Below are 17,961 nucleotides of genomic sequence, written 5' to 3'. Positions count from 1 at the left end.
CAAACGGGCCCTAATACTCTCTATATATATTTTTGGTGGAACTAATGCTCTATTTTGAATCTGTATGGTGGTAAATTTAGGACTTGAGCTTACTGATTATGACCCTTCTTTTGAGAATTTTTTTTTTTCTCTGGATCTCTGTGACATTTCTCATCTTACTTATTATGTATCATATACCTGTGTGCACATAGGTGCCTGTATAAGCTTGTAGCAATCCTTTCATCCCCACGTTCCCTCTTTCTTAATGTTCTGATGCAATACTGTAGTAAACTGTTTGTGCCTGTTTTGAGATTCAGTAAAGCATCTTGAAGAAAGAAGGAAGAACTTGGCCTCTCAGATGGTCAACATGGGAACTCGCAAGTCGCAACCATAAGGTCCAGTGGTCAAGCTCGCAGCCTATCACTTATATTTAACTGTTTGATCACTTACCCTCCTCTCAAAAGTAGCTTTACCTGTGGATTACACCTCTTGCCCTTGTGATTTCTCTTCATATTTTCCTGATACAAGATTGTCTCACAATATCAATTTTAACTATAGAAATTCTTGACATCGATCTGGACCCTTTGCCTAGCCTTGTTATAATCAGCATGAATCCCCGAGTCCCACTACATTGGCATCCCTTCTGCACTATACCTCGCAACTGATTTTAGTTCTCTTCTTGGAGCTCGATTTCTAATGAACAATTTTTCGAATCCTCTCCTTTCTTTTTGCCTCGCATTCTTTTTCATGACCAGAGAGACATAGCTGTGATATAGCTGAACCAATGGCTCCATTTGCCGTACTTGAAAAGACCTTCCGACTTTTTTTTTTTATAGAGGGGAATGCTTAAAGCCATAAATTGATCTGTTTTGCTTGACGGCATTGAATGGGAATACATTACAAGTTCCTCTCCCATATCATTCGTGGCAATTGATGCATAAAAAGTGGGTAATTTGATTATGCACTTTCACCTTTCATTCTTTCAAGTCTGGAAATGTCTCAGAAAAAAAAATCATTTTTGACTGTTTTACCCTACCCTACCTCTGTATCGATCCATCAATATGATATTGACTGAGAATGTCAAGGCAGATACCAATCTGAGACCAATTCTGACCGAAGTGGTAGATATGCCAAATAGTGAGGGTAAAATCTACATCTTATTTGGTATATTCACCTAAAAACAATGTGGTTTATGTACAATATTTTACATGTACGAGCTGCATACCCTTGCAACAGTGTTGGATGGATACTTGGGCAATTGATGACATTGTGGGTGTTTTCCTTTTCCAGCTGGAAGTTCACGTACAGGTCTCGTATTCCCTCACAAGTGGCAAGCATATCAAAGCCTCGTCATTATTCTCCATTGTATCAGAAAGCCTTTCATGTGCCTTGTAGACGAGAATAAGCAATCTCTTGGAGATAAGGTTATTTGAAGACTCCACCAAAATCCTCCTTCAATCCAATCTTCAGAAAGCTTATTTCCTATTATTCCATTTCCTGTATCCAGGTAGATAATCTGGATCATCTACGGCCTCAAGATCATGATACAGAAAACCAAGCAAGGGCCAAACGCTCTGCCTACCCCCATTCCAAAAAATAATCCCCTCTTTTTGTGAGCAGATCAGTAATTGCACCCCAAGTATTTGAATCTTTAACATGTGCACCAAAATTGGCTCTTGCTGGCTGCCAAAAACTCATTCACGTTACTTAATATACCTCTGTCATATGGATTCCTAAACTTCGTTTCAACAGAAGTACTCCCTGAAGAAACAAAATAACATAATTAGTTTGTAAGCCAATTGAGGGTGAACCTTGATAAAATGGTAGGGTTGCTCCATTGTCACCAAGTTGTAACAGGTTCAAATGAGGATATAGCCACTGTGAAGCGGGGACCAAGCTGTGTACATTATAACCCTCCCAGCCCGATCGCAGAAAGCTTCTCAACCCCCCCACCCCCCCCCCCAAAAAAAATAAAAAATAAAAAACAAACGAAAACCTAGTTTAAATGTAATGAATTTACCTGGTTGACACTGTAAAGTGAGTTGGAACTCTGGATACTTGTTCCAATTTATCTGCAAACAATTCTGAAGTCATGTTCACAACTAAGGGTGCAAAGCACTAGATGTAATTTTTTTGATGGTCTACCTCTTGAAATTCCCATAACATGGTGAATCTGAGGAACACATAAACTAGCTGCGATCTGATCATAGTTGTCACGGTGTCTAGGTGACCCAAGACGTTAAAGGGGGCCTGGATACAAAGTGACACCAAAAAGGCATCCAAGGCGACCAAGGCACCTTGACAATTATCGATCTGATCCTCAGGACCCTCATATTGCTTCTAAAGAAATTCAATGAAAAAATTTGTACACATGAACTTACCCACTCATCAGTTTTGATGTTGAAACATATACAATAAATATGCCATATGAGGAATACCACCTGCCCATTCACCAAAATCAAGCTAATTAGACATGGTCATCAGACCTAATTACCATCATGAATCCATTAAGGGCAATCTTTTCTGCAGATGATAGAAATAAATAAGGGGAAGTGTTTCCTATGGGTGAGTGCGCTTCCTGCGCATGCACGAGGAAGCGTCAACAGAAGAGTTATTTTCCATTTCATGGGGGGTGGCCCGGTCATTTCGACCCCTCTATATGTCTGGGTGCAGGGGCCACACTCCCCCACAACATTTTCCCAATAAAGAAACAGAAAAAAAAAAAGAGCACCTGCCAATATTTAATGTCCCCCACCCCACCAAAAAAAAAAAAAAAATTCTTGATACGCACCTGCCATGGAACTTGAAGCAGGCAGAATAGCATTGTACTGGTAGCCAAGTTGCTAGCTGGATTAGACTGACACAAAATCAAAATAATGAAAATATAGTCAGGTGCTGAGAAGTTTCTCACGGTTAGTTGTATGATTATATGGCAAGAGTTTTACACTGGCCAGCTTGGAGAGGTTCTCTAAGCAGGCCACCTATTTCTGTACATGAAGGGCTGATTTGGCAATTATGAAAGTTGGTTATCGAGTGAAAGGACTGGATTTCAGAGAATAAAAAGCCTCCTGTATGTCCATGCATCCCTATATTTGCTAGCTGTCCATTTTTTGGTGTGCACACTTTTATGCAGTTAGATTTTCAATACTTCATTTTTCCACTTGTCCAACTCTGATTGTGATGAACTTGGCATGTGAGAAGTGGCCCCTAAGGTCCATTTGTCCACAAAATTACAGCCCTGTCGAGCTGCCAAGCCACAGAACCAAGGCCCACCTGGAGTACCCTCTCCAGACTGGCCCACCTAGAAACACAACACTCTAATCAATTACCATGAAAATGGAATCATCTTCAAAATCAAGGGTCAGGGAATAAACTGCAATTATATACCTCCAATACAGTTTCGTCCATGGACTGGGATTTTGTAACAACTACAATACAGATTAAGAAGGTAACACAGCATCAGAAAGGAGGACAGAAAAGGAAAACAACATAAACCATTAAAATGAAGCAACTTTGCCTCTGCCTTCAAAAGTCAAACTTAACTCAAATAGCACCAGGTAAACAAGTAATACACTAATACCACACCAAGAATCCTCCCAAAACATCGTTAGTGAATATATAATTTATATTTTTAATAAATACCTTGCAGCTTACTAAGGCAACCTTATTACTTTCCAATGTCCTTGCTATATATTATGTCCCTGTGCATATTTTAGAGGGCTATACCATCTCTCATCCTGTATCAATTCCCTTGGCCAACAAATGCAGACTAACAAGTCGGAACACTCATGAGATGGCATTCAAACAGCTAGTCCATGTGCATAGCAATCCTTTCTTGCCCATAACGCCCCCCACCCCCCCCCCAAAAAAAAAAAATAAGGCTAATGGTAATCTGATCAAAGTCCTAAGGATGTCACTAATCTAATGAAATAAATACCCTCACTCATAAGCAGAAGCAGTGCAACATCTAGAAGTCAGGACACACAGCACTATTCAATTAAGCAGACATTATGGAGATCAACTAGATAATGCCAAGATATTATCTCTCATCATTTTAGAGCTAAAATAAACGATGCAAGCATATGATGTACAAACATAACTACTAAGGGAGGTCATCCCCACCCCTCCCCCTAAGAAAGAAAGAAAACCTATAAAGGACATGCACAATGTTTCATAGATCAAGAGTGGCACAAGGATGCTCTGCATTTAGATCAGGTAAAACCTATACTGTCATTTGACGATACCTTAACTCCCAGTAAAAATATTAAACATCTCACCTCGTTTAACAACAGCTACATGACTGGAATATCCTAAGCATCCAAGGTATGTTTAGATGCTCACCATATTGACTGACCATCTAAAACTGACATCAGACTCTGAGAATCACAAGATGGGCTTAAATTTAAGCCTTGACAACTTTTCAGGTAGGACTTGATACAAATAGTGGGTCTAACTCAGAACTCAGCATGTGATCATGAGCACCATGGGTAGACAGCTCTAAGTAGGCATTTTATTGACACATGTATTCAATTTAGATCACCAAAAGGTCAGCTATAGAATTAGAAATAATTAGATGATCCTCCCAATTCATCACTTACATTGAGTTGACAGTACTACATAAGATGCCTCAGCAATGATAAATCCAACTAGAAGAGCCATAAACAACGCATGATTTTTTTGACCTGCATAAAATAGTATAAACTTCATGATTTATAGAAGTGCATGGGCAAATACCATGTAACAACGTAATAAATAACTAAGTTTATTACCACACAAAAAAATGTACAGACAATTAAATGACGTGTAACAACCTATACAGTTCCCAAAAGCAGGACAGTGGTGGTCAAATCCCCATATGTATGCCTTGCAGTGCCTGCAATATCTTACCCTCCTGGGTACAGGATATCCCTGCAGAAGAGAGTCAAACTGAGAAGAGAGGAATAACAGAAATTTAAGTAATCTCAGATGAAATTTCATTCCTTTTATGCCTTGATGCATTTTGGTGACAGGACCAACGATAATCTGATCATCAACCATGTTAGGTTTATCAAGATGGAAACATAGAATGAATCATCAAGTAAAAAAGGGAAGCATTAACTGTTCCAGGAAGATTCTTGCCAGTGAAAAACAACACAGTAACTTGAAAATTTCTAGAAAAAAATTGGTTTTAAAATGATTTTGGAATTTCATCCTATTGGTTAAACACTGTTTAGAACCAGTTCCTTTAAGGTTTAGCCTTTAGTTTCATTCAGAGCTAAGACTCCCCTTATTTTGGGGAAGAGCTCCTATGTGCCTATCTCTTTCCTCCCCATGTGAAAAGACATCACTACCCTTATTTTGGGGAAGAGAGAGATAGACACATGGAGCTCTCAGACAGAGAACCACTTCCCATAAACTAACTCATCACTGCCACTTAATAGTATTAGATACGTATAGTGAAGAAACCACAGTTTATGAGAACCAATTACATGAACCTAATTCCAGATCATTCAAATAACAGGTATGTTCTGGAAGCACAGATAGAAATAATAGCCACCTATATAGCAAGAAAAGTCCTATCCAGAGTATTTTTGAAGCAGAAAGTGTGATACATGGAAAATGAGATCACGCAGAGTCAATTTCCAAATCTATGAATCTATAAAAGCAATTTGCACCTAGTTGGGTAATGAGAGGAAGCTGTTGCTTTTGATATCATCGATAAAGAAATTATCTTACTTCTTCTGCCTCTTTACTGTGCTGCTTATGACTTGGTGAAAGTTCCTCTTCCTGCATAACTGAATAATTAAGTAATGCGCTTTAACAGTCATGCCAATGAAATCTTGGGTAATACATTTTACAACCTCAGAATCAAGCTTTACTTCAGAATTTATATTCCCCATGATTGTGTCCAAACTAGAAGATTCATGTGGAACCAGACCAGGATCACTGCGTAGAATTCTGCCAATAAGACTATGCTCATCAGTGAAACATCACATCTGGTTAAAGCACCTTGCCCTACCAAACATAAATACCTTCTTGTGTGAACCATGAAGAAATTTGCAGTTCCTATGTGAGTGAGAAAGAGATTCCAAAAGAAGAACTAGTTGCCAAAAAGGAGAAACTTACCTGTAGTAACCAATCATTAGCAGGGAAAGCTCCGCATTGAATACTACATCTGAAAAAGATGGAATGGCTGCAAGATATGACAAGGTCAGAAATTTTTGGCACAGAAAAAGTCATAAAATTATTAAGAACTTGTCTTCAGATTCTAGAACTGTTATATAGCAAACTCAATAAGTCAGAGGATGCTGCAAAGGACACATAGCTGATTTTTTTTTTGCTTTGTTTTTTTTTTTATAAATTTTTTTGGGTGTGTGTGTGTGTGTGTATGTTGGTAAGACAGAAATAGACTTCTGAACCCGAAAATGACGATTACCTGTGTCGTTGTTTCTAATGTTAAGAAAAACAAATAAACAGAAAAGCTGTTACTTGACCCGGGGGGGGGGGATAGACGCTTCCATAATCAAGAGTAACACATTATCTCTCTTGTTCTGCGAGGTATTTTAATGACTGCATGCCCCATTGAAGCATAAACAGTCATTACCCATTATAACACCCATCTTGAAGAAAGAAGCTCGAACGGACAACAAAGAAGACCTGCATTGGCAAACAGTTAATCTCTCTCCCAATACAGGGGTTCAGATGCCTTGTTTTGTCCCTATCTCTCCCTCTCCTGGCAACCAAAGAGGTTCTGCTTCCCCTCTCTCGCTTTTCAACAAGATGAAGTGATCTCCTCCCTCTCCCTGTAACCAACTTGTGACAGAAAGAGCCATCTACTTCTAAGGAATAATTTGTCTTCCAGTCTGTTTTAAGGAACTAATAGATCGTTGAGCACCATTGCTAGTGGATATCACTTAAGTTTAGAGGAGCTACAGCAACTGTGACCTAGTGAAGAGATCCTTCCCTTGAAAACAAAAACAAGTTCAAACATATCCAGTCAGGCAGACACTGCCATAAAAAAATTTCATGCCCACAGCAAAGTTCCAAAGATGTAGAGGGAAGAATAAATCAATGCAAAAGCATGATGCTGTGATGCTTATTCTCCCAAATGATCTCAGGCCCATCATTTCCTTTCCTTGAAAATCATCTTTGCTATATATGCTTTGACCACTCTTTGGTCCTAAGTGCTTGTATATTTGAATGATTCCCTTCTTCTTATTTAATAACAGCCACTATTAATCCATAAAAGGCTATTATGATTCGCGATCAAAAAGTAATAACAACAACTCACAATAAGTACGTTAAGGATTTCGTCAAATGTAATGTTGATGACATCCCAAGATCTGTACCTAACACATCCATCTTATTTCTGTCACAACAAGGTTTCATCAATCCAGCACATTTTCTGAATGAATAACATACATGGAACTAGCTAGTATGCTTCAATTAACATAAATAAATACTGCCAATATAGTTCATTGACATAACAGAAGAATAAAGGGGGTGCATACGGTACATACACAAGCTTGGGACCAAATCGATGGCCGCAACCTAGGGCAAGTTTTTTTTCTTTTGAAATTCAGCCCATTGAATGTTGATGTTGATAACTACTTAATACACTATTTCTCAGACATTTTCTCTCAATTGATCCGTTAATAGACTGAAAGATGAGATGGACACAACAATCTTGTTGGATTGTCAATGGATACGTGTGTTTTTTTTATGGGTGAATAATGGATACTGTGTTATTGTTTATGCCACTATCAAAAATTCAAGTATCCGGAAAATAAAAGGTTACTTATTACCACAGTATTATATGTGAACTGCAAGTCCACAAATCGCTTAGCAATGGGATCCATGCCAGCACAACTAAAATTTTTCATTAGAATTGAGCTGACACCATATGGTTACTTACAATGACAGGAACCACACCAATTTAAACTCTCTTGGTGGATTTAACTATTATGGCAAGTAACTCAAAGAAAATATACAAATTCCGACTTAAAAAAAAGGAACAAAAATCGAAGGGAAATAGACAAAACATCGGAAGTATAATTAACGGGAAAAGACGTACCTTCTCGGATAACGAAAATGTAAACTCCCCAAATAAACAAGAAATTGAAGAAGACAAAAGCCGGAGCCGACGCATAAACACGAACAAGCCGCTTGCAACATCTGCCAAAACCTGTAACAGCTAGGAGTAAAATAGCTGCAGGGGGAGAGGGGAGAACGTCAAGGCTCAAAAGTGTGTGCTCTTAGGGTTAAATAGATAGATAGAGACGAAGATTACCTGAAAGTACAAGCTTGGCGAGTAAAGGGAAGGAAAAGAAGTAGCGAGGAACCACGGTTAGGGCGAATTGGGAGAGCAGAACAAAGATGAAGGAGATGAAAGATGGGAGAACGAAGTTCGACGGAGAGGGATACTGAGACCCTAACGGTACCATTTTCGGCGCCAACACAAAAAGCAGCAAAGCAGCACAAGCCGGCAACTGCGTAGTTCAAAGGACAAGGAATACTCTTCTTGTCTTCTATTCTTTGAAAGGGGTTGCAACTGGTCCGGGCTGGACTTGGGCATTGTGGAACTGGGGCCCAGCCCAAATTAAGGCCCATATCGACCTCTGGCTCTCACATGCAAGAACGAGCACATCTCAGTCAGGCTCAGCTCAAACAGGGCTTGGATTAAAAGCCAGAGCTTTCAGTGGCTGGCTGGGCCCAATTTTTCTACATTATTCACTTCTTTTGCTAAACCATAGATATTTTCCTGTGTTCCTGAAAAAGATAAAAAAAAGAAAAAGAAAAAAAGGGTGTATCCCATGTATGAGACTCCCGCATGTGCGTGGTCCAAGGTCAAAATAGATTATTTGAACCACTTAAGTCTTAACCATCAGATTGCAACATTCGTACCTTATCATTATACCAAGCATGCCCCTTTAAATGCCACTTATCGTAGGACATGTTAAAAAAAATAAGAAATAAGAAATAAGAAACCACAATATTGAAAACCCTATTAACCCTTTAACTTAACCAAAAACACTAACAGAGTAACGGAGAACCAAGAGTTGTTGTCACTAGTCCACTTCTCTATTTTGTTCTTTGTGTGGACTAGGAGCACTCAAAAGAAAAAGGCACAAGAAAAAATAAATAAATAATTCTCATAAATAAAATAAGAGAAAAAGAAAGAATCCTACTCACTTGTGTAGTTCTAAGTCTAAATACAAATGGGTACGTGTGAAAAAGATCATGTTGCCTTCCATGTGTTGAAGACACTTTCGTGCACTTCTGATTGGTTTGCACATTGGCAGAGTAGTCATGTAAGTGGAGAAGGTTCTCTTTAAAAAAAAAAAAAAAAAAAAAAAAGGCAAAAGACTGGCACATCACTCGTGTGCGAATGATACATTGATGGTGTGTCTAATCTTTTCCTTTAATTAAAAAAAAAAAAAAAAAAAAAAAAGAAGGGTACCCAATTGTGTATTTCTACATCAGGGACACATAAACAGTAAAATAACCATCTTACCCCATGGATTTGATGGTTAACACATACTCCCATTGACCCCACGCAGCACATGGTCCGTACGACCAATTAGCGTTGTCTCTTTAAGTTGGTAGCGTGCGGTTCCACCAAATCTTCTTTTAGAATTATTAGAGACCAACGTTTTTCTCCATACATTTTCATGGACGCATCTCAGCATGTGATTCCCATTCCAACTTCAACCTATCACCAAGACTTCCGCGCTCATATGTTTACACAGAGGAGAGGACAAAGACAATCAATAGGTGTATCCCACCTTCTCTTCTTCACTAGAAAAGTCCCAACACAAGAACAACATCAACAGCGACTACAAGACAATACAGGCGTTTCCGCATTCCAAGGTGGGATCCAAGATGGTCATTAGTTCCATTAGTGTTATTAATGGTGTGTTGAAAATTACCTGCAACGGTTGCATCGATGTAGTGAATATTTAGTGATTGGAAGTCTTTTATTGGGAGTCTTTTAAAATGCTTATTCAGATGCTCTTAGTCTTCTCATGTTCATCGCTCCAATTAACCTTTGATCATTCCAAACTGGACCCAATACCTCCAGTGCCCATACTAGATGCTCCCAAATGTCCCATGAGGTATGACTCCCCTGTAGATTACATGAAATTAATGCATTCTCATTATCCACAATTCCAAACAATTCATAAATTGTTTCAATATCTTGGTGGGCTCCCTGCTCCCATGGGCTGATTATGTTTTGTCTTACTGGGCCCCCATAGGAATGCTTTTGGCCTTTTCCTATTCGCATTATCCCTTTCCATTCTTACAAGAGGCGGGGTTCACGGGTGGGAACCAGAGTCAGACTCAGGACTCAGCACTTAGCGCTACAGAGGAGTCAATGAAGTAGTAATTAACTTGACAAGACTTACAAAAAAAAAAAAAAATGTACAAAATTAATAATTAATCTTAATTAGTTAAATTTAAGAATAAATTAATCTAATCTCAATAAAACTTCTACGGTTCTATCAACCGAAAATGTCTCTGCGCGTGAACCGTGAAGTACTGTCCTGACTCTCTCTCTCTCTCTCTCTCTGTTTCCTTTATTTTTTAATTGAAATTTCTCTCTTTTCCTCAGTTTATCTTATTATCTGATTCAGAATTTTGATGTGGAAAAGACGACGAATAAGAAGACGGGAAGCCGCTGCTCCGTTCTTTTCCCTCTTGGGTGACAAGTGATCTCCCTCTGCTATCCACCTTAGTCAGCTCGAATCCCGATTTCTACGGTTCTTGTGACGGAAACACAGTGGAATCTCAGCTCAACCATGGAAGAAGAGAAGGGAATGGTTATACAGAGACTGATTGATGTTATTAATGAGATCTCTTCGATCTCGGACTTCCGATGTGCAATTAAGAAGCAGTTTTGTAACCTCGCTAGGCGATTAAAGCTCTTATTGCCAATGTTCGAAGAGTTCGGAGACAGTAAAGACCCAATTCCTGAGGATACTCTAAATGCTTTTTCTTCTTTGAAGGATGCGCTGGAATCATCTAAGGAGCTCCTCAGAATCGGTAGTCAAGGGAGCAAAATATATTTGGTGCGTTTTCTACTTGTAATTTGCCTTCCATTTTCCGAAATTTTCGTTCTTCCTCTTTGTTTGCTCTGTTCCTGCTGACGGACTCTTGTAAAAGTACTCACTTGTGGGGTCGGAACTTCGTACTCACTTCACTCTCTCCCTCCCCCCCTCTCTCTCTCTCTCTCTAACGTCTCATATAGTAGAAAGCCCACCGTTTGGGCATGCGCTTGGATCGCTTTTTTGTTCTGTTCATGATCCATTAGGGTTTTAAATATTTGCAGATTAGACATTGGAGTTGTTTTTTGATTTATGATTCAGATACACATACCTGAATTGGCCTGATCTGGCTCCTCGTATGGGGAATCGATGGATCTTTATATCGTAGTATCCTGTCTTGTTTCAATCAGTGTCAATTTCATAACGGTTGGTTTGATTATTCAGGCGGAAAAGAAAGTAAGTCTGTTTCAACATCTCAGAACCTCTGCATTAGCTTTGTTTTGTTTGGTTTTCTACTCCTTTCTCTTTTTTAGTTTCTTTTGATTGTATGTATTTGTTATTTATTTTTTGGTTTTTGCCAAGAGCAAGCTTCAAAACTTAAATCTTGTCAAAAAGTGGGAGTGACTTCCTTAGAGTCAACAATTAATTTGAGTTTTGGCTTTGCATGCAATTGGTTAAAGGGAGATATGCGGTTGTGGTACTGATTGTTGCGGTAATTGGGTTTCAATTTCTTCTCTTGCTAAGAAAAAAAAGGTGGGTGGGGGGGGCGGATTTCATCTGATTCTGTTTGGCATTAATATCTTTACCGCATCAAGCGGATCATCAACCGAATCCACTGCTTCATCGACTGGATCCAGATCATCGACTGATGGACCTGCTACCCTTGCTACCTTTGCTACTTGTGCTCCTGGATTGACTAACACTCAAACTAGTTTATTTTTCAGCAATGTTAGCGTTTTTTTATCTATAAAAAATGTAAGGGGTTCTTCATTGAAATGAACTGGTATAAGTTTTATTGTCAGTTCATTGTAGGATTATTTGAATAGAATGCTCAAGCAGATGTATAGCCAGAGATCCTATTACAGAGATATGATCTCTGGAAGTTTTATTTTCTCTTGTCTTCCTCTTCGTTAAGTGTTCTGTGTATATTTGCATGCTCAGAGTTGCATGGGTCATAAGCTTGCATGTGTGTGTGTGTGTGTGTGTGTTTATTTAGTTGTGCAGTTTTTGAAATCCTAAGGCTTACCACTCCCAGAGTTTCTATTCCCAACAAGTTATTGTTCACAGCTTAATGCATTAGTTCTTTTGATCGTTGTTGTTGGTTGAGGATCATTAACACTTATCAAGATACTTTACTTATTGGTCGGAAGAGGCCTTAATGGAATGAACATGTTGAAGTCTTTCTGCAGACTGATTGTCAAAGCCCTTGATAGTTTTCTTGAAATTCATAAGGTTTTGTTTGAAGACCCACATTCCCATCTATTTTTTTTACCACATAGGTTCCATGTGTCCCTTTTTGGGCTTCACCTTCTCAGTTTTATGATTAATTGTTGGGCCATACAATGAGCCATTTTATCTAAAACAAAGGTGAACATTGTTAACTATTGGTAAAATAGTCTTGATTAGGTTTTCCCTGGAGCCAGGATATTCTATCCTGATGGGATTGGAGTGAGTTCGTGGATGCTGTGAAGGCAGTCTTTTCAAGTTTTATTCAGCCGGTGAACGCATGCAGTGCAGAACAACTCAAAGTTTTAAAAATCAAGATCAGATTACGTGAATAGGTCAATCTATTTCTGTATTACTGGTCCCCAATCTGGCCAATCCAGTTGATATTTGGTGAGACCAACAGATATTTGGCCAGTATCCGTACAGATTGGCTACTTCATATCGGTATTGTCAGCTGTTGATTCAACTCCCGGTACCATGATTTAAATCCTTGCATCACCCATCTATTTCTCACTTTTAGTTATTTTTGTTCTTACTTTTAGAGTTATCTTTGTCAATAATGGGTGATTGGTTCTGTTTGGAGATCTTCTCATGTTCATTTAAGGTTGCTCCAGTGTATTTCATAAGAGCCAACTGCCTTCTTTCCTATGTGAACATCTACTATTTGTTGGAAACGAGGTTTGGATTGGAATGGTGGGCATGAAATTATGCCGATCTATCCCTTCCCACATTCCCCCAAACTTGGCCTGGATTGGGCCATATTAGCCAATTCCATCTCGGATCCCAAGTTCTTAATCCTTGGTTGCAATGAAATTGTCTACTTCTAAAAATTTATAGGTTATGCATATAAAATTTTATTTATGTATGTACTAATGGGGAATAAGATATTGGGAGATGGTTATCCTTTTTGGCCAGTTTCTCTACTACAGAATTTAGGACAGCTGTTCATGAAAAAGGTAAAGTCTGCAAGTTTTTCATATCTTGTGTGCCATGGTGTTGCTTTTAGGTATAACAAGGATGGGAGTTTCATATTCTTGTGGGTTAGAGCAGGGAGGTGAGACTGATTCATTGACATGCAACCTTTTGGGAATTTAAAAAAGGAACTTTCTGAGTCCTTATGAATTTAGTCCTTAAGGGCCCGTTTGATAACGTTTCTGCCGTTTCTGTTTCAAGAAACGGCAGAAACATAAATTTCCGTTTCTAGAAACATAAACGAAATTGAAGGTGTTTGATAAGTCATGTTTTTATAAGTCGATGGTAACCAGTAAAAGAATTACCACAAGTCGTTTTCAGAAACGGCGAAACAAGTTCAACTTGTTTCATGAACTTGTTTCTCCTGGGTCGTTTCTTGAACCATAAATAAGTAAAAATCTTTATTTCTATTTCTAAAAATAAGTGAAACGAAACAGTTTTATCAAACGCTTTTTGCTTCGTTTTTGTTGTTTCTGGAAACAGAAACAGAAGAAACGCGTTTCTTGAAACGTTATCAAACGGGCCCTAAGTTGTCGCTGCTCTCGAATGGGTAAGTGGATCTACGGCATCTGCTGCCTTTTGAGAATTTAAATGAGCAAGTCCATTATTAATTTACCCCAGCATTGGTTTTACCTTATTCTGTTACCTTGTTTAGAGATGTAGGTAGATGCTGCTCTTGAAGGGATAAGTGGATCTTAGGAATCTGCTGCAATAAGATGGTGGTACCATTGTTCCAGAATACTTGTCGCCTGGAAAAATCTTCAACTCGCTGTACAAGGAATCTGTTGTAGAGGCACAAATAATCTGATGTTATCAAATAAAAATTATTTTACTCGGAAATATTCCTGTAGAATAGAAATGTTATCAATAGGCCCCAAGTCATGGTTGTTTGTGTTTGGGATATGCACAATACATGATCAATTCATGTAGACGTGCACCCATGAGCGCATGGACATGCTTGCCTATATATAAGCTCCCAAGGTCTGTCTAAGATGTATATGTTGCATGGACATGTTAAGTTTTTGAGTTCATATTTTAGCATACTTAAATCAATGCCTAAGGGGCGCCGATCTAGTTATGTTCTTAGTCTTTTTTTTTTTTACTGGGCCTTTTTTTTTTTGCTTGCAGTTTCTGGAGAGGGAGCAAATAATGAACGAATTCCTGGAAGTCACAGCTCGGCTGGAGCAAGCTTTGAGCGGAATATCATATGACAAACTTGAAATATCAGATGAAGTTAGGGAACAGGTATTGATCCACCCTTGAGATTGTGGTACAATTCATAAAGGGTCATTACCCCGTGTTGGTTCCTCCAATGTGATCTTGGGAGGGGTAGTTGGAGACGATCCTAACCTTTGGCATTTTTTATGCAAAGTGGCCGCTCTAAAGACTTGAACCCGGGCATTTTCCCTGACAGCCCAAACCTTTTACCATATACTGATTATAGAGGTCCACAGGTGACAGGACAAGAGTTTCTTCTATTTAAACATGTCAATTGATTTTCTACTGGATAGAAATCAGGCAGTTGGGAGTAATAGTTACGAGACTGTGGAATGATCTCTTGAAATACCCAACCTTCCTAGATAAACATCAGGAAGAGTTTAATTGGTGACCAACTGATGATTTCTTTTGAAGCATTAGAGAATTCGAAGAAATTTAAAGATTGCAAAAAATTATTATTATACGCATGAAGAACTTGAGAGGTCCTCGGCATGTTTCTTTCTCCATAAGAAATTGAGAGTGGGCTCCAAGGAAATGTTTTGTGATTTTATATTAGGCATTTGGAATATGAGGTGGTCCTAAGGTATACTTCTCCTTTTATATTCCTAATGTTTGTTTTCACAGGTTGAGCTAGTGCTAGCTCAGTTTAGAAGAGCGAAGGGACGGGTTGATGCACCTGATGTTGAGCTGTATGAAGATTTGCTATTTGTTTACAAGAACAATGATGCAGACATTGATCCAACTGTGCTTAGGAGACTGGCGGAAAAGTTGCAGTTGATGGGCATAGATGACCTCAAACAAGAGTCTCTGGCTTTACAAGAGATGATTGTTTCCAATGCTGTAGATCCTGGGGAGAGCATAGAAAAGATGTCAATGCTACTAAAGAAGATTAAGGATTTTGTGCTGACCGAATACCCTGACACAGGAGCTCTTGAAAGCGAACTTTCTCCTTCAAGTGGCAATCCATGGCTATCAGTTGATGGGAATCCCAAATCTCTGATCATACCAGATGATTTCCGCTGTCCGATATCACTGGAGTTGATGAGAGATCCAGTTATTGTATCCACAGGACAGGTATTTGCAACAATATAGATTCAAGTACTTCTATAAAATCATGATTTATATTTTCTATTGCTTCTATTTCATTTCCTCATGCCCCAACTTCAGTAATTATTTCCGCTTCTCTTCATTGTAGACCTATGAGCGATCGTGCATTGAGAAATGGCTTGAAGCGGGGCATCTCACTTGTCCAAAGACACAACACAACCTTTCCGGTAATGCCGTGACACCCAACTACGTCTTGCGTAGCCTCATAGCTCAGTGGTGCGAGGCGAATGGGATAGAACCACCCAAACGGCCTAGCAATTCAGGCCCCAATAAGGCCACCTCTTTCTGCTCACCTTCAGAACGTGCCAAGATTGATGTTCTTCTTTGTAAACTGACTTCCAGCAACCTTGAGGATCAGCGATCAGCTGCAGGTGAGCTGCGACTTCTTGCTAAGCGCAATGCTGACAACCGTGTGTGCATTGCTGAGGCCGGTGCAATCCCCCTCCTTGTTGGTCTCCTCTCCAATTCTGACCCACGCACTCAGGAGCATGTTGTCACCGCCCTTCTGAACCTTTCCATTTGTGAGGATAACAAAAGGATCATCATATTTTCTGGGGCAATCCCCGGTATTGTACATGTACTATGGAAAGGGAGCATGGAGTCACGGGAAAATGCGGCGGCCACACTTTTCAGCCTCTCGGTGGTGGACGAAAACAAGGTGACCATTGGTGCATCGGGGGCAATACCGGCACTTGTGACCCTTCTCAGTGAAGGTAGCCAGCGGGGAAAGAAGGATGCAGCAACAGCCCTCTTCAACCTCTGCATATACCAAGGGAACAAGGTAAGGGCAGTGCATGCTGGAGTAGTGCCCACACTGATGAGATTGCTGACAGAAACTGGAGGTGGAATGGTAGATGAAGCATTGGCTGTACTAGCTATACTGGCTAGCCACCCCGAGGGGAAGGCAGCGATAGGTGCCGCTGAGGCTATGCCCGTCTTGGTTGAGGTGATAGGAAGTGGATCCCCAAGAAACAAGGAGAATGCAGCTGCAGTATTGGTGCACCTGTGCTCTGGGGACCGACAGTATCTTGCAGAGGCTCAAGAGCTTGGTGTGATGGTTCCCTTATTAGACTTGGCACAGAATGGAACAGACAGAGGCAAGCGGAAGGCTGGACAGTTGCTTGAACGTTTGAGTAGATTTGATGAGCAGCAGAAGCTGGTTCAGGCGCTAGGCCTAGGCTCAGGCTCAGAACCAGCACAGGTGCTACCTGGGTGAGTGGTGTAGAAATTATAGGAGCTGTTGTTTCATCCAGTGGGAAAGGTGAAAGATCACCCGCCCTGCCATTTGAGTTATTTGTCCTTATTTTCTTTTGTGTGAGAGGTTGTCGAATTGGGTATTAGGGATGAAGGTTGAAGAGCCATCAGAAAAAAAGAAGAAAGAGTCAGGGATGCTAACTGGAATGGTACAGGTTCTGATGTGGAAGGTTGAAATGCAGTTGGCACAAATGTGTAAATGTACTGATGTAAAATGTACTACTGTAAACATGAAAAAAAATTTCTTTTTGGCTAAGTTGTCACAGTGAAGCAGCGAGAGAGATAATGATAGCAGAGTGAATGGGGGAACAGATCAGGTTCGCAGAGGCGAGCACCAGCGAGCCATCATCATCATCTTCAGGGCCAGAGATGTGGCCGTCCTCCATTGTTGTGTCAATATCTCCCGATGGTTTCTGCAATTCCGCTTTCTCCTCAGTAGAAGATGCTGCACCCGACCTCTTGTGATCCCCGCTGCAACCCCTGCTGAGATCCCCCGCTGGTTTCTGTAAATCCAACTCTTGCTATTATAGTTTCAGTGATTCGATTATCAACCATTTGGGTTCAAATTAAATAGAAAAAAAAAATCTCTACGAACACTGCAAACTGTAATTTGAAGTTTGAACATTAGCCGATTCCGTTTTGGCAACTTTGGAAATAATAGCTCAAATATGCTAAAATTCCCACTGTCTGAATAGGCCACAAAAACAAGAAACTGATCGATCGACCCCATTCTATTTGTTCTTTATTTTCGGAAAGAAACAACTCTTTTAATCCTCGAAGTTTTCTGCTTTGAACATAAAAATGTTTTCCGGGTTCGAAGTTTTCTGCTTTGAACAAAGTGGGGAATTAACAAATTCGGATTCGGGAATTATTCGGACGGAGAATTATTCGGAATAATTCGGATGATTAATTGAAGGATTCGGTCAAAAAAGCGGTCAAAAAAGCTTATTGGGGGTTTTTT

At 39.7% G+C, this 17,961-nt stretch overlaps 2 protein-coding genes across 7 annotated transcripts; one reads left to right on the top strand and one right to left on the bottom strand.

Annotated features, from left to right (window-relative positions):
- Window positions 1–1,117: 1,117 nt before the first annotated feature.
- LOC122087604 (palmitoyltransferase ZDHHC12-A-like) lies at window positions 1,118–8,477 on the bottom strand. Of its 5 annotated transcripts, none has more exons than XM_042656800.1 (13): window positions 8,249–8,477; window positions 8,033–8,143; window positions 6,085–6,151; window positions 5,820–5,916; window positions 5,695–5,745; window positions 4,791–4,887; window positions 4,578–4,661; window positions 3,367–3,407; window positions 2,771–2,836; window positions 2,361–2,420; window positions 2,125–2,229; window positions 2,000–2,051; window positions 1,118–1,740 (listed from the first exon to the last, which is right to left on the bottom strand). In XM_042656800.1, exons 1-13 carry the CDS (start codon window positions 8,400–8,402, stop codon window positions 1,631–1,633), a joined length of 1,095 nt encoding a protein of 364 aa, XP_042512734.1. In that variant the 5' UTR covers window positions 8,403–8,477; the 3' UTR covers window positions 1,118–1,630. The 5 variants fall into 5 exon arrangements, 3 of the variants coding, with proteins under 3 accessions (XP_042512734.1, XP_042512733.1, XP_042512735.1); XM_042656799.1 differs by having other exon boundaries at window positions 8,033–8,167; window positions 8,249–8,476; XM_042656801.1 differs by lacking the exon at window positions 2,125–2,229 and having other exon boundaries at window positions 8,033–8,167; window positions 8,249–8,474.
- Window positions 8,478–10,533: 2,056 nt separating this feature from the next.
- LOC122086491 (U-box domain-containing protein 13-like) lies at window positions 10,534–17,256 on the top strand. Of its 2 annotated transcripts, none has more exons than XM_042655317.1 (4): window positions 10,534–11,027; window positions 14,550–14,666; window positions 15,264–15,713; window positions 15,835–17,256. In XM_042655317.1, the coding sequence occupies exons 1-4, from the start codon at window positions 10,758–10,760 to the stop codon at window positions 16,960–16,962; spliced, it is 1,965 nt and encodes a 654-aa protein (XP_042511251.1). In that variant the 5' UTR covers window positions 10,534–10,757; the 3' UTR covers window positions 16,963–17,256. The 2 variants fall into 2 exon arrangements, with proteins under 2 accessions (XP_042511251.1, XP_042511252.1); XM_042655318.1 differs by lacking the exon at window positions 10,534–11,027 and adding an exon at window positions 11,069–11,459.
- The last annotated feature ends 705 nt before the right edge of the window (window positions 17,257–17,961 follow it).

The sequence above is a fragment of the Macadamia integrifolia genome, chromosome 8 (genome assembly GCF_013358625.1).
Source record: "Macadamia integrifolia cultivar HAES 741 chromosome 8, SCU_Mint_v3, whole genome shotgun sequence".
In the NCBI taxonomy this organism is placed as follows: domain Eukaryota; kingdom Viridiplantae; phylum Streptophyta; class Magnoliopsida; order Proteales; family Proteaceae; genus Macadamia; species Macadamia integrifolia.
Note: the sequence above shows the minus strand (reverse complement) of the source record. Positions and strands in the feature narration are given on the sequence as shown.

What these genes read in the sequence shown, in the direction of transcription:
- LOC122087604 (XM_042656799.1), bottom strand. Translation starts at nt 8,402, where the DNA reads ATGGTACCGTTAGGGTCTCAGTATCCCTCTCCGTCGAACTTCGTTCTC. An exon ending in ACAGTAAAGAGGCAGAAGAA is followed by an intron (nt 4,888 to 5,694) that starts GTAAGATAATTT and finishes TCTCTTCTGCAG; the next exon opens with GGATATCCTGTACCCAGGAG. An exon ending in TGCTTTTGGGAACTGTATAG is followed by an intron (nt 4,662 to 4,790) that starts GTTGTTACACGT and finishes TATTTTATGCAG; the next exon opens with GTCAAAAAAATCATGCGTTG.
- LOC122086491 (XM_042655317.1), top strand. Translation starts at nt 10,758, where the DNA reads ATGGAAGAAGAGAAGGGAATGGTTATACAGAGACTGATTGATGTTATT. An exon ending in AAGGGAGCAAAATATATTTG is followed by an intron (nt 11,028 to 14,549) that starts GTGCGTTTTCTA and finishes TTTTGCTTGCAG; the next exon opens with TTTCTGGAGAGGGAGCAAAT. An exon ending in CAGATGAAGTTAGGGAACAG is followed by an intron (nt 14,667 to 15,263) that starts GTATTGATCCAC and finishes TTGTTTTCACAG; the next exon opens with GTTGAGCTAGTGCTAGCTCA.